This window comes from Bos javanicus, chromosome 7, assembly GCF_032452875.1.
Source record: "Bos javanicus breed banteng chromosome 7, ARS-OSU_banteng_1.0, whole genome shotgun sequence".
NCBI lineage: Eukaryota > Metazoa > Chordata > Mammalia > Artiodactyla > Bovidae > Bos > Bos javanicus.
The window spans coordinates 22,678,602-22,694,821 of record NC_083874.1 but is presented as its reverse complement, the minus strand read 5'-3'; the positions used below and the strand labels follow the sequence as shown (position 1 = coordinate 22,694,821).

General features: G+C 36.4%; 1 protein-coding gene across 8 annotated transcripts in view; it reads right to left on the bottom strand.

Moving 5' to 3' along the window:
• Positions 1–16,220, bottom strand: part of RAPGEF6 (Rap guanine nucleotide exchange factor 6) — a 233,180-nt gene that overhangs the window by 12,551 nt on the left and 204,409 nt on the right. For 5 of the 8 annotated variants that reach the window (XM_061422863.1, XM_061422865.1, XM_061422870.1 and 2 more), the window contains 5 exons: positions 11,799–11,922; positions 9,522–9,545; positions 6,084–6,304; positions 4,323–4,514; positions 1,761–1,898 (listed from right to left, as the gene is read on the bottom strand). In XM_061422863.1, coding sequence (XP_061278847.1) covers positions 1,761–1,898; positions 4,323–4,514; positions 6,084–6,304; positions 9,522–9,545; positions 11,799–11,922 — 699 coding nt within the window. The remainder of the gene's footprint in view (positions 1–1,760; positions 1,899–4,322; positions 4,515–6,083; positions 6,305–9,521; positions 9,546–11,798; positions 11,923–16,220) is intronic. The other 3 variants (XM_061422864.1, XM_061422871.1, XM_061422868.1) reach the window with 1 other exon arrangement.

Below are 16,220 nucleotides of genomic sequence, written 5' to 3'. Positions count from 1 at the left end.
AAACACCAAATCCAGTTCAACTAGTTTCCTGGTTAGAGAACTGTCTATAATGAGACCACTGGAGGGTGTACAGGTGTTCCTGAAAGAGCATTAAAAGCATATGAACACTGTTCATCTGGACCATGTGTGTGAATAAGGCACTGTTCCCAGCCCCAATCCTTGGGACCTGATTACCCATCTGAGTATTACCTGGAGAATTCCTTGGACAGAGGAGCCTGACAGGCTGCAGTCCATGGGGTTGCAAAAAGTCAGACACGACTGAGTGACGAGTGCTTTCACACACACACAAGGGATACTTTGGATAGGAAACACACACAGTAAGGAGAGGAAAGAGATCTGTGTATTTTCCTAAATCATATACAAGCTACATACAACCGGAATAGAAAACTGTGCTTTATAAACACATCTATTATGAATACTTTTATATGTCCTACGTGATTTTTACTAAGTTTTTCTTAGTAAAATCTGAAAGAAAATTCTAGCCAGTCTCAGCTATGTGAAGAAGGTCAGTAATGGAGTTATATTGCCCTGGTGTGGCAGCAGTGATAAAGAAGAGCAATTCCAATTTACTAAACACCCACCATCTATCTATCAGGCATTACAGGTTTTATTTCATTTAAATCTTAAATAAGGTCCCTAAAATAGGTGGTCCCTATCCCTTCTTACAGACTGAAGACCTGACCTTATAAATCTGTTATTTATAGTAAGACAGCTATGACCGGGGACAGAGTCAGGAATCAAACTAAGGTCTGACATCACTGTACCACACTGCTGTCACAGAGGTAGCAAAAATAAAAAGGAACCCTCAAAAGTGAAAGCAAACTTAGAACACAGGAGCTAAGGAAAGCTCTGGAAGTTTTCCTGCTAGAATTCGTAACCTTGCCCTCCCTCAGACCGTGTACTGTTCTGTACTGTGATTATTCAAAGATGTAAATCTTTTACATCTGTGAAATTCCCACAAGTCATGTTCATGCATATACACCAAATCCAATTCAACTAGTTTCCAGTTAAGGAAACTAAGGAGTCTTTTCACCAGGGTACACAGAGAATATGGAGGGGCCAATGGAAGAAACATACACATTATTTAGAATGCTACATTTGGAGCTGGTGTGAAATGGCAACTTACATTCATACTACCCAGGCTAGTCAGAAAAAAAAAAGAGCAAAGCCTCGGTCTGAATTATTAAAATATAGGTAAATAAACAAGAGAAATTTCACATTTTTTTTTAACTCAAGAGGTTCTATATTAGTATAAATGTAAAAATCCACAAGGGTACTGTACAGATTATTGTAAATTTTGATTAATAAAAAGGTAGCAGTAACATTACATTAGAAAGAAAGGAATGTATTACCCTAAATATTAGTTTCATTTCCTAAATCTTGTAAATGGGTTATAAACAATTTCCTAAAGAAATTCTTACTTTAAAAAACTTCATAGAATTATTTGAATTAATTGGTAATTTGAATAACAACATCAAGAATCTGCACAGACCAAAACACCTGACTTCTGCCTTCATTCTTATCTACGCTTGTCCTCTACCAAAGAAGGACCACACTCTGAATGCAGGAGTCCTAGCTCCATGCTGCATAATACCTGGAAGCCATCTGAATAATTCAATCCCAAACATGAAAATTCAGGAGGTATTATGAGTTTCACTTTTCTTCACACTTTCTAAATATTACTACTACAGACCAAAAGCAAACTATGTGCCCCACAGTGTTGTCTGGTGTTAACAAGAGCTCAAAGTGTTTTCCCTCACCTTTGCGGGGGGAACCTTGAGGAGACACAGGAGGGCTGGAATGTAAGGATGATGCCACAGAAACGGTGTCTTCTGTGTGTTTCTTACCACCACTTACTTCTTCAGCTGTTCCTAAAATTTTCTGAGGTAAACCTGTACCTAAAAATAAAATCAAAGAGGTAAATAAGCATCACTTCACAATTAAAATGTCTACAGTTGCCTAAATTACTACATAACTAAAGCCACGATGCACAATGGCTAGTGTAGTCAACTGAAATGCGTAAATGACAAACGGGGACTACATGACTGGGTAATGGCACACAGAGATTCTCACCTCTAGGTCATTTGTTCAAATTCAGCCAGTCACACAGATCAGATTAGAATAGCTCTTTCCTTGCTTGTTTTGTGGCATAAGGGACATGGATTTAACAGTCTGGGTATAGTGTGCCACCCCCCACCACTGACACACGTGTTGGAAGTCTCAATAGAGAATGCATGGATTCAGACTCTTCCTTCCCCTCTAGAGGTGGCCTCTCCAAGTCAGGGCGAGGCATGTGGCAGGGGCAGCGGAGGGATGTTGGCACTGTCACTACCTGTGGTGCATCTGTGCTGTGGGTATACAGAAGCAGCTGCAGGGCTGCCAGTCCAGCCCTTTTCAAGAGCACTAAATTCACACTACAGGAGAGAAGTAGACAACAGAAAGAATCATCAATTTATAGAAAAAGAGTATGGAGCCTACTGGAAACATTCCTGCAAAGTTCTGTCATCACTCTTGTCCAACAGCTGGTCCTTTTTGGCATAGGTCAACCTTACCAATGTTTTCACTGTTGAACCAGTAAAGAAAGCCCAACTCTGATGAGTACTCAGCATAGTAACAAGCATTCCTTTAATACTGAAAAAATTTAAAACTTGGTATACTCACACTACTTTTAGTGAAGTGCCATTTTAATATATTTATCATATAACTAATAGGCATATTACAGGAAGAAGGAAGATGGCTACCTGGTACAAATTATTCTGCCTCTTAGGTGATGACGTCCAAGTAAGAAATCAGAGTTAGACTATTCCCATTTCTCATTCTCATCACCAGATCAACTACACCCATTTTGCATCCAATTTTCTCTTCATATCCACAGTCACCAAACTAGATCAGGTTTGGTCACCTTCCCATTGCTACATCAGCTTTCCACTTAGACTCCCCATCTCCAATCTCACACCACTTTCCTACTATAGAGCTCCTCAAACATAAACTGGACCAGACCCTTGCCTTGCTCAAACTGCTTCCTATAGGTATCTATTGACAACTTTCCTTCAGCATGCCATGTTCTAATTTTGGCATGTCTATGACTTGACTTCTCTTCATCCTGGGACACTGTCTGTTTAGTACAGTGTTAAAAGTAAGGACTTTGAGCCAGTTAACCTGAGCTCAACTTCCAGTTCCATCTCTTACTGAGGGTGCTTTAAGTTATTTTGACTATGGAATGAGAGTATTCTTTATCTTTAGAGTTCTTAAAATTCAATGAACATATATATATAAAATAGTAAAAGCACTTGGAACTGTGTCTGGCATTCAGTAAGTGTTCTCTAAGTGTTAGCATTAATTATTATTGTCCCTCAACACTCTGCAGCTTTGTACTCAGAGTAAACCACCTGTAGCTCCATGTAGCTATCAAATTCTTCCTCTGCCTGAAGCAACTTCTCTGGAATTTTTGCCTAATTACCTCCTTCCTAGTCAACCTTTAATACTCTGCTTAGGTGTAACCTCCAAAGTCTTCTCTGGAGCACTGTCTTACCTCTCTCAACTCTAAGAGTCCCCTCTCTTTTGTTCTTTTCTATGTTCTATACATGCTCCTGCCATAATAGTGGACACATCACATATACTGAAGTTATCTATTTATGTGAATATCTTTATCACCAGACTGAAAATCTGGCAAAGGAAGGGGAATTCCTTATTTGCCTTTGGATTTCAAAGCAAAATCAAGTTAAATTCTCAAGGTTCTACTGAGTATGTTCTATGTATAATGCATGGGCTAAATAATAATACTGGGAACCAAACCTCATCTAGCTTTCCACCTGGAAGCTAAAATAGTGATACTGCTAGAACAAGTAATGAAAGTAATTTGAACAACGTCTACATGGTCCAACAGAGGAAAAAAGAGCATGGCCTATACTTTGTGTATTTTACCCTTGCTTCTTTCTTGTTTCCTAGCTAGGTTTTCATAAGTGGTCATTAATGTAAAACCAACTTTTTTTTTTTTTTTAAAGACATAAGCAATTTCATTCTCATAGGTTGCATTTTCATTAGATAACTGAGTATATAGACCACTAAATGCAGTATGCCCTTGGTACCCAAGTAAAAATAAGTTTTTGGTTGATATTATAGGAATTCTCACATCAACGTTTAAAGCATGCATGCAGTCATCAAAGACTTATAGGCAAAATGAAGCATTTCTTGACTCATGAGTGCTGCTTATATTACACAAACCATGATAGCAGATCTCCAAAGCATTTATAATTACTTTCCAATCTGACTCGCCTGGCAATTTCAGTTAAACGAATGCAGTATTAATTGTGTATACTCACTCAGGGTGGCAGGGTCTCTTCCTTGGCCCTTCTTCCTGATAGGGTGCAAATTTACAGCTGGCACCTGAAGCACCTGGCTTCCTCTGTGAGGCTGATGCAAATGAGCTTTAGTTGTTTGGCCAGCTGACCTCAGTGGCACCGGAGACATTTCTGATGACTTCATTGATTTTTTCTCATTTAAATTCTTGGTCACTAATAGGAGAGAGTAACAAAACATACTTCTGTACTTTATAAGGCAAAGTTATGTGGGATGTTTTCGTGGTGTGGCTCCTAAACTTGGGCATGTGTGCACCAAAGCCCTGAAGCACTTGAGACTCAAGCAATTAACATCTTCTCATTTATACTGTTGAAATGCTCTCTTTACTCTATCAATTCTAGCATGCCTTCAAGCCATTCTCCATACATCAGCATGATGGCTCTTCCATCATGAAAATCTGATCTGATAATGCTACTTTCCTTCTACAAATGCCCTGCACAAACCTTCAGATGACTTGCCACTGCTCTCAGGATAAGACACAAATCCTTAAAGCAAGGTCTATTAGACCCTGCATGATCCAGCTTCCGCAATAACCCACACTCTGTTTGTTCTCAAGACACCCTGTATCCTTCCTTCACAGCACTGATAATTATAATACAATTATCTGTGCAATTAATCAATCAATGCCTCTTCCCTCCACAAGGCTATAACTAACAAGATTATAAGGATGGTATATCTTGTTTACAACTGTATCCCTATGTGTTCAGTGATACAACAGATGTTCAATAAGTAGGTATTGAGTAAGTGAAATTATTTCAACAGCTATACACAGGAATACCAAATTTGCTAGAAGTGTTCAAGATATTGTTTTTATAACAACATTTACTGAATGTCTCATTACCCTACATTTGAAAATTAATTGTGAATCTGAATTTTAAAAACAATACTTAGTTGTATTTCCGTTTTCTTTTCTACTCTATTGACATACTTGTCCCATTACTATGCAAATACTATACCATTTACCAATCTCAGGGTCAACTCATGATGACTGCCATTTCTCCCTATTAACTAGGAACATGGAAACAGAAAATCTGAACCTTCCCGCCCCCTATATTCTGTCAACATTTAAATCAATTTCTATGTATTATATTGGGATTTTTACTAGTGTAACATTTAATCACATATCCAGATAAGTAATACTCATAATAGATGTACAATCTTTGATTTCTGCTTTCACAACTCATAATGTCTTTGACCCAGAGATACAGGCATTCTACTGTTTGTACTTAATTAAAAAAAATGAGTATTGAGAATAGGATCTATTTTGTTCATCACATTTTCTATTCATAAATAATATCAGAAAAGCTCAGATTTTTCTTGTTTTTACCTTATGTACTGATACCTATAATTTATTGTATTTTTTCACTTGGTAAATATCTGTAAAATTCTTAGAAAAGGGAAAATCTTCACTTATTTTACTTTTCATTTAGGGATGAAAGTAAGAACATTCTCAAAGAGAAAGACTCCTCTATAATGTTTCAGTCTTTAAGATTTTATAATGCTTTTCAAAGAACTATATTTAGACTCCATTTCCTGCACAGAGAAATCATCAGGAATGGATGAGAGTTCAGTATCTGACTAACATGATGACATGATGCTTGAGTATGTCAGTAAACCTTTGTGAGTGAAAGTTAATTTTCTTGGGACTTCACCATAATACTACAAAAATAAGTTTCTATTTTGTTGTGCTGTTTAGTATCATGTAAGTGAAAACTTGTACTTACAGGTACCATATGCAGGCTCCCATTGCAATGACATCATCTGGAACTTCTCTTCATCTGTCTCGACATCCAGACTGGAAAGATACTGCTTCACTTTTCTTGCCATTTGGGCATCTTCATATAGCTTCTTGGCATTTAGCAGAGAGCTACGGCGTGCCCTTTTTTTGTGAGCACCTCCCTGAACATCCAGCATGTTTGAATTTGTGCTGCCTTGACTCAGTGACCTGTAAGATGAAGATCACAATAATGGGCTATAAAGACACGAATTAAGTACGACAGACTGAAGATTAAAAGAATTCTGTTCTGTTAATGCGATTGCATGCTGATGCAAATGAGTTAAAAGATGAAAAGCATTAATGCAAAGTAATATGTCACACATGGCAATGTTCTGAGTTTCAAGATTCAGCAAAGTGAAGAACTCAAAAGGATAAGTTGACAATTCCCCCCAAAGCAACAAATTCCATCAGACCTATGTTTGGTGCCTTCCAACCCATAGGACAATTGTGACAGTGAAAGCATTCCTTGGCCCTGTGGCCATCCACACTCTGAAGATATGTCAAGAGCCTAACTGGGCAAGTGCACCCTGAGCCAGATCTCTGCACCAGGGCTCTTCAGCACGGGAGTTTCTAGAGCAGCGCTGGTTGTATGTGCTGCTTTGGACGTGCTACTGCCATCATCATTTCTGTGTACAGCAGACCTACTCTGAGCACGCTCCAATGTTACCTGTAACCAGATTTTGGCCAAACTTTAAAGAGAACAACCAATAAGAAAAATAACACCATTTATATTCAAGTCAATATAGTCAGAGATGGGAAACAGCAGTAAAAAGCTATTCAATGTTTCCACTCACATATGAATTGGTGAGGTAACACATGGCTTCTAGGGTTGGGGATATGGGATCTTTCTTCTGCAGTGCCTCTAAATGTGATGGAACTACAAGCTGGGTAGGAATTACTACAATTCAAACAAGCTAATAAAGTTTTACATACAACTCTTTTCAGCAAGCTTTCTTCTACAATAACTATATCTAGAACCACTGGAAAACAGGAATTGCAATGCTATTTGTCCTTTGTAACAAAGATGGCAAACACAAGGTTCTAGACGATTTTTATTTTAAAGGCAGTTGCCATTCTAAAATAATGAAGGTATCTATGGGTTTTCAAAGTTAGCCTCCCAAATACCCAAAGATATTAAAAACTGGACCACAATCTTATAATCTGTTTTTTCCGTATTTATATAGCTCATTTTAAAAACACACTAAAATCCTAATATTTTCACTTCAGATTAAGTGAAATAAAGCTGTAAAAAATGTTATTTTTCTTTCACAATTTTAAGATCTTTAAAAGACTGTGTCTTACAGTGGATGGAAACTTGCAATTGTTACTGGTCAGGCAGAAACTGTGACATGTTTGTTGCTACTTACACAGCAGAAATTTCAAAATTTGCAGAATAGTTTGGAAAAAATCCAACGGCATTAGTGAATACTCCCTTAACCTTCAGGAATTATAAGGCTTCAGGATTATAAGGCTATAGTGACTCTGAAGTTCAACAACATTCCTGAAGCAAGTGTCAAAAGGAAGCTAGCCCTGTTATTTGCAGAGCCAGCCTAAGAGCCCCGCATCAGCAGCTTTTTGTTCTTTTACAGCTTGTTTAAAAAAATGTGGCATTACCTATGCATCTGATGGCACAAAAGGCAATACTGTGCGTTTCTGGGAAAAAACCCAGAAACTAACAACTCTAAAGGTGATTCAGAAGATTCATATTCTAAATAGGAAGAAGTTTTAGAAAGACATAAACCAATTTAATTTGCGTAATTTTTATTAATGCAAAAAAGGTGTTATGTGACAAAAATGCACACCTAAAATATATAAGAACTCTTAACAAGTAAAAAATTATCAGTATTAAGAAGGCATTTCAGTGATTTTTCTTAGTGGTACATAAAATAGTAGTGGTCTTGACAACTGATGTTGTCTTAGATTCAAAGAAATGCAGTAAAATCAATTCCCAACATTTAAGTACAAATTTTAATACAAATATTTAATAATTTTACCTAAGTTGATATACAAAGGAGCCTAGAAATTTAGAATAAAGACAAAATTTCAATAAATGAAACACTATGATAAATGACAAAGAAATGTCTTTTAATCTACTTTCAAAATGCTTTGATATAAAAAAGAAAATGTCCGGTGTCTGCAAACATCATACAATGCAATCAAATGCTGAATAGTGAGTGTGTTACACAAGTCATTCAAACACCCCAAATACCCACTAAGATACACTGTCCATTCTTCTTCATCACAGCAATGTTAGAGATCAATTTCTGTTTTCAATGAGAAGAACCAGAAAAGACCAAGACATAAATGTACAGTATATAAGAAAACACATGAAAAACACACAGAGAAGGGAAGAAGAAAGTAGAAAATTCAAGTTTACCAAGCTTCAACAGAAAACAAAAGACCACAAATAAGACAAGACTCAAAGTAAGTGGCTCACAAAAAATCTTTCATATATGTCTTATAAAAGCATCTAACTTCATGATTCACTGTAATCTTAAAAGAGCACATTCTTATTTAATCCATTCATCCACAAAACCCATCTTTTCCTTCAACTGAAATTGAAAAGACTAGATATATGACTTATAAGATATCTAACTATGACAGATCTGTAAGCGGAGATCTGAAACTACTTGAAAAACAAAAGGTGTCATTTTTGGAATCTATTTCAGTTTAAAGAGAGGTAAGGGAGCCTTTAATTAAAAGTGGTAGGAATTTAAAATAAAATTCTATCAATGCTGTATATCTCATAGTATTAGTGGATCTGAGAAATTAAAATAATCTTCTATTTCAATTACTTACTATCTCAATTCTATAGTATAGTTTGGATAAAGGCTGCAGCTGATGGAAAATGTACCCTTTATAAACAACTTTCTTATCCATTTTAATTCACTTAAATATTTATTTTTATAAATATGGCATGTGAATAAAATGGTGTGGACTCTGGAATCAGACTATCACCAATAATGAATTAGAATCCACTATAGTGAGCTCTAGGAATTAGGACAATTCTGTCTTCCCCATTTGTACCATGGGAATACCAGTATCTATTTCACAGAGCAGCTATAGAATTCAAGTTTATATAGAGTGCTTAGAGAAGTATATAGGAAGCATACAACAATATATGCTATCATCATCATATAACTGACCCTGCTAAATTAAAATCTAAAAGGGACTTACGGGATGTCAATAATGGAAAAGTAAAGGGAGAAAAAAGCTAGTTCTACCACTATTTTCTCCTTGTTAGCAAAAGGCATTTGTCAGGAATGTAGGTTGACAGGGTTAATAGAACACATGCTATTTTACGTGCGTGCATTAATGAAAAGGATGCAGTATACGTTAAGAGTTGAGCAACCTTCATTCCAGTTGCATTCATCTCTACACTTACCCCAGACTCCGCCACCTCTTCTTCCTGTAAGCAAGAGCCACAAACATTGAAGCGTGTGTTTGAATAGGAAAGCACAGAAAAAAGACAACAGTTGAAAGTCAGAGAAACTATGGAGACAGAACAGAACAGAAAAATTTTACTAGAAAAAAATGGTAGCTTAACAGTAAAATGACTTTAATGGAATACAAGGTGGTAAAATGAATTATGACATGTACTGAAGGCCAAAAAAGTCCACAATATTTAAAAGTGTGCTTTTAGACCAATTATGTTTTTAATACATAATTAATTTAGAGGCTTATGTTAATAACAAGCTTAACAGAAAATATTTATTACAAGTTTCCAGGGAAACTTTAAAAGAAAGAATAGAACTTCTGAATTTTTTTCAAAGGTATTTTTGAGCCATTCATTTAAGTGAGACAATGAAATTACAAGGAACATAAAGATTTATAATTTCATTTTTAAGTGCAGAAATTTCTCTATGTATTTGTTCAAGAAATTTTGAACAAACCAAAGCCAACTTAAAATTTAAGTATAAATATATCATGAAAATCTGTATGCTCCTGTATCTCCTTATACTATAATTGGGCTGAATCAAGATTCTTTATAACATTTTTATTCTCATTTTTTTGGCCCTCTCCTCTCTACCACCTGATTGGTCTGAGCATATCCCAGACTTGTACTCAATAAGCTCCAGCTGTGGCCAGCCCCAATCTGTTTCTTCAGTCAGCACACTGACTACTGTCCACACTACATAGTATGTATCACCAAAATGGCCAAATACTTGCTTAAAGAAAGCTACACGTTTCAGTACTAGCTGACAAAATCAATTTAAGCAAAGTTCAGTCTAATCTAACTATAAATGTTTTATTTTTTCCTATACTGTATCTACTCTAGGCTAGACCATTCAAGGGAACAGTCAAGTTTATTGATTTCCATCTTTGCTCATTTCTGAGGCACGGCTGGTACTCAGAAAATTATCAACTGGGCTGGCAGGCTCACAAATTCATTCAGGAACCAGGGTGCTAAAATACATGAGTAGACGGATGTCTGTGTAAGGTAACAGGGAATGGTGGAGCCACTGTACAGGCACATATAACAAAAACAAAAACTTAGAAACAAAGAAACAAACAAATCCTGCAGGTTCGCTTTGGTCCCTGGTTCTTAATTCTTCTGCTTCTACACTGCCGAGCAATGGCACCTCTCATTACATGCAGTGATTCTCAGGTGTGCAACTGGGTAGGGAAGAGGAGATATGACACACTCCTTCTTTCATATTTGGAGAATTTCTAAACTAGAGCAACCATCAGGTCAACTACTCCTAAAAACAGACTTCTGAACTGTGGTTTAAACAAAACAAAAATTCAGAAAACAATCCTGACATATGCTGATTCCATCCGGTTACAACAATTCCATCTCTTTTTGTTTCTTTAGTAGACGCTATTTCTTTTAAGCCACTGAAATTGTGCCTGTTCTGGCAAACATTTCGTTTTTAAAGCCCTTAGGTACTAAAGCTATACACACAGGCCTAGAAGAAAATCAGATAAAAAATTAAAACCCTAGTATCTTTTCATCCTAAAAATTACTAGGAAAAATAATTTACTTTAAGTTTTATATAATTTGAGGAGGCATTTGTTACTACATGAAAGGTGAATTTTAAAAAGCATTCACAGAAGATCAGGTTAATAGTGAACACAATATTTTCATTTTTATTAAAGATACAGTATCCTTAAATCTGCACTTTCTAAACTGCTAAAGAATTTACATAAGCACCATAACTTGAGACAAAGGAATACATTTTAGACAAATGAAGTAGAACTTATATAGATATTGAACTTTAAAAATATTCAATAAAAATCAAAGACATGCAGACTAATACTTCACACATTTGGTTAGAACCAGATGAAAGTGTTTGTTTTCTCTGATAACTTCAGTAAAGATCAGCAACTTACTTATATTTAAGTTAGATAACATTTTATGTAACAATAACAATACAGAACTATCTGTGTACTCAAAAAAATTAAGAGAGAAGTAGGGTTCAAATCTCAGTAATTTATGTCATCCTGGACACATTATCTAACTGCTCTGAGTTTCAGTTTCTTTGTATGTAAAGGGCAGGCCAATACTACCAACCTTTAAAGGTTTTTATAATACACTATTATTTGAGATTGACATCTATAAAGCACTTAATACAGCGCACAATAAAAGGCAGATGGTCAATAAGTGAAAAAGATCACTTTCAATGCCACTCTGTAACACTTACACACTTCAATGCCATACCTCTGTCGGAACATCATAGCTGGATCCATGTTAGCAGAAGTCATTCGAACAACCTGACGAATTTCCTTGGCAATCATTCTGAGTTTCTCGAAATTTACCAAACCATCAACTTTGGAATCATTTCCTATAGGATAAAAGTAATTTTTTTAACTCCCCCAATTAAAATATCTATACAAAGGTAGCAGAAGTCAAGTCATTATTCCTGGAGGCACAAATCAGAACCTTTATCAAACTGCCACTTTTTGGTTTTAAGAATTGATAAACCCATATATAGTTTAATCCTGCTCCCAAGGAATGACCTAATGGGAGGAATTATACTCCATGGGAATAATGATTACGAACATTGCAAAGTGATAAACTGTGCATAGCTTCTAAAAGCCACCTCTTCACTGCACTGCAGGCACACCTAGTAAAGTGCAGCCCTCAGTGCTAGCTCTCCAGACGCTCGGCTCACTCAGGCAGGTACCTGCATCTAGTTTTTTGGCAGCAAAGTTAGTAACCACTTGAAAACTTAGGTTTCCACCAGGGGTCATAAAGAGTGACCTTTGGGCTTACCTAGTCCAGTATGGTTGCTACGGTTTACAATGATTTAAAAAATTGTAAAATCAGTTGTGGACACTTAAGAAGTGGAAGACATCCCATGAAAATAAGAATTTCTGCCTTATGTGGAAGAAAAAGAGAGCGGATGGTATGTGGGGGATTAAATAATAGCACGTCTGTTTTCTAAGTGGTAATAACTAGTTAAAATTAAGAGACGGATGGCTCATAGGGACAGACATCTTCAAGTCTACCATGCCCTTCCCCAGAATTTGAATTTACAATCATCACTTTAATCATTAAATACAAATTTGATTGTTCATAAGTTACATAATTTTTGTTTATTAAGTAGTTCTCTGAGAAAAAAATTCATACAACTTTCAAAATGGTCTATTTTTCTTTGACAAGAACAGGAATGATACCAGACTTAGCCCAGATGTGGGGCTTATGCAGTTCAAACCACAAGGCAAAAAATCATATGTTCAAAGGGTAATCTAACTGTCTTTTTTCCACACCTGTCTTTAACACTTGGTGTGACCCTATTTATTTCCCATGGTGGGCCCCGAGGTATCTCTGTGGAACACCAAGTCCCTGAAGCCAAGATGGAAAACCACATGGGTCTGAACACACGTGGGCTCCCTCTTTGTAGTAAATGGTACCTATCTACTGGACATATAAACTGTTCTGGGTCTCAAAATGAGTTGGAAACAAAATGACAATGCAAAATACTTTCAAGTCATATAAACATGTTTTGAGGGAACATGTAAGAAAATATATTTGAAGTCTCTAGTAATATTTTCTTAAGAAAAAGAAGTAATAATGAAATTAGGGGCAGTATAATTAGTTAATTGGTACAACACACCGAGAACAGTTCGAAAAGTTCAACAAAAATAGAAGAAATACGTTGAGTCATTAAAAAAACTGTCAAGGCAGTGAGGATCTGAAGAAATAATGAAGATGTGTGGCAAATTTAGCATTTCCAGTGCTCCACCTACAGGCCTCTGCTGATTTCAGAAAAGGTGACCATGAGCTGAAAAACTGAGCAGTGCCACCCTGACTTTTGAAGTTAGAGAACAACTTAAGTCTAGATAAATCTTCAATTCTTCGGGTTGGGATCTTTAAGACACACACACACCCACACACACACACACCCACACCCACCTACCCACCCACCCACCCAACAAAATGTAGACTGGATAAAAGTTCAGTGTTACATTATCTCAAAATGTGAAATGGTTTAAAGTGATTTTTGGATTGCTAGCACTCCTAGCTGCCTGGCAGAATCAAGTTTTAATTCTATCTGGAGAAACAGAATATTGTCCGAAATTCTAGATTATTTCTGTAATTTTTTTATATACAACATCCACCTGGCCAAAAATAACCAGGTACATTTGGTGAAAATTTAATATGACTGAAATGCAAGGGGAAAAAAAAGACAACAGAAAGACTCATTAAAAAAAAATCACACCTAGATTATGGAGTTACTAGAGACAGACACGGAGAAGGCAATGGCACCCCACTCCAGTACTCTTGCCTGGAAAATCCCATGGATGGAGAAGCCTGGTGGGCTGCTGTCTATGGGGTCGCACAGAGTCAGACATGATTGAGTGACTTCACTTTCACTATTCACTTCCATGCATTGGAGAAGGAAACGGCAACCCACTCCAGTGTTCTTGCCTGGAGAATCCCAGGGACGGGGGAGCCTGGTGGGCTGCCGTCTACGGGGTTGCACAGTCGGACACGACTGAAGCGACTTAGCAGCAGCAGCAGCAGAGACAGACATTAAAGTAACTGGTGAATATGTGCAAGGTTATAAAAAACAACTCTGAGAACTCTGGTAGAAAACATGAAGAAATGAATTTAAATTGTAAATCTGGGGGGAAAGCCCAATAACTGAAATAAGGAATATGCTGTTGAATTTAACAGTAAGTCAGACATAGTTGAAGAAATAATTTTAAAATTGGATATTAGGCTAGAAGAAAATTCCAGAATAAATAAAAATATCCAGGTGAGACAAAATCAAAGTCGTATAATAGCAAAGCTAGAGAAAAACAGAGATAGAGAGAAGAGAATATTTTAAAGCAGCTATTAAAGGAGGGTAGATTATTGTCAAAGGAACAACAAATAAGACTGACAGTTGACTTCTAAAAATAACAGTGGAAGTCAGGAGATATTTCTGTTACCTTAAAATGTTGAAAGATAACTGCCAATCAAAATTGTGCCTTAAGAATGAATATTAATTAAAGACATTTTTTCAGATAAACAAAAACTAAGATTTTATCACCAATAGACTTGCACATAAGAAAATAATAATCAGTGTTCTTACAAGGAGAAAAATCCTCAACCACAGGCAAACTTTGAAATTCAGGAAGGGGAAAAAACAGTAACAATATCATCACACTAAATAAATATCGACTTTACTAAACAATATTAGTACCAAGTGGGATTTAAAGGCATGGCAACAACTGTATATAAATCGAGAGGTGAGAGAATGGGTATTTGAATGGTCTGAGTTCTTGCACTGCCTGACACACAGAAAAGTACTAATGGATACTACTCAAAGTAGTATCGGCAAGTATCAATGTTGTAATGTATAGGGTAACACTAGAAAATTAGCAAAATAGTGTGTAGTCAGCAAGTTAATGGAGGACAAATACCACTCACAAAAAAACAATTAAGAGGAGTATAAACTACACGGCCGACTCAATGGACATGAGTTTGAGCAAGCTCCAGGGTTTGGTGATGGACAGGGAAGCCTGGCATGCTGCAGTCCATGGGGTCAAAGAGTCAGACAAAACTGAGCGACTGAACTGAGACTACATGGCAAAAGACTAATAAATTAGGTTTTTAAAACTCAAAACGTGTTGTTCATCAGAAGATAATCTTAAAAGAGCCAAAGGCAGTCATACTATATATATATACATATAGGACTTACACAAAATCCTTAAAAGGTGTATTAGAGAAAGAGAACGTTATGGAATATAGGCAAGAAATCGAACTGAATGGATAAAAGAGGACAAATAAATATACAGAAGGGTGTCCAGACACATTAGTAATCAGAGAAATGAACATTAAATCACATCAAGATATAATTACACACCTACTGAAATGGGTAGAAATAAAAAGAATGAATTGACCAGGTACTGGAGACAGCGAGGAACAATAAGAATGCTCATGTCACTGCCAGTGTTCCACTTCAGTGGATTAACACCAAACTGTCTCCCAAAGTTGACTGTATGAATATTCATAAATTTCACTGTGAATTATATCAAACAAAAATGCATGTGTACTATGAGATATGTGAAAGGATATTCACAGCAGCATTATTTGTATTGAGTAAACAGTGGAAACTATCAAATGCTCATCAACAGATTGAATGAATCCACTATATCGCATTTATGTAATGCAATGTCAAAATAGTTTTGAATAATGAATTACAATTACACTCAAAAACATGCAAGAATCTCATCACACAAGTCTAATGTTCACCAAAATAATCCAGAAGCCAAACCAAAAACTAAAAAAACAAATATACTCTGTGGATACATAAAGCTCGAGAACAGGTAAAACCATCGTATTAGAAGTCAACACAAGTATCTTTAGGGAAGATGAAGGTGGTAACTGGAAAGGGGCACAAGTGGGGCTGCTGGGAGGGAGGCAATGTTTTTTCTTGACTGGGTGTTGGTTGCCTGGGTGTTTGCTTTGTCATAATCCATTAAGTTGTTCACTTGTTTGCGGTACTTTTCTGTTTGTGTTCAGTAACTAAAAAAAGAAGTTGGGAGTCTGATCTTGGTTGTGTGTGAATTGCATTGGGTAAACACCAACATCTGTTCTTATCAATAATGTGGGTTTTTCCTAAGATTTACTACATTTAATTGGGTAAAG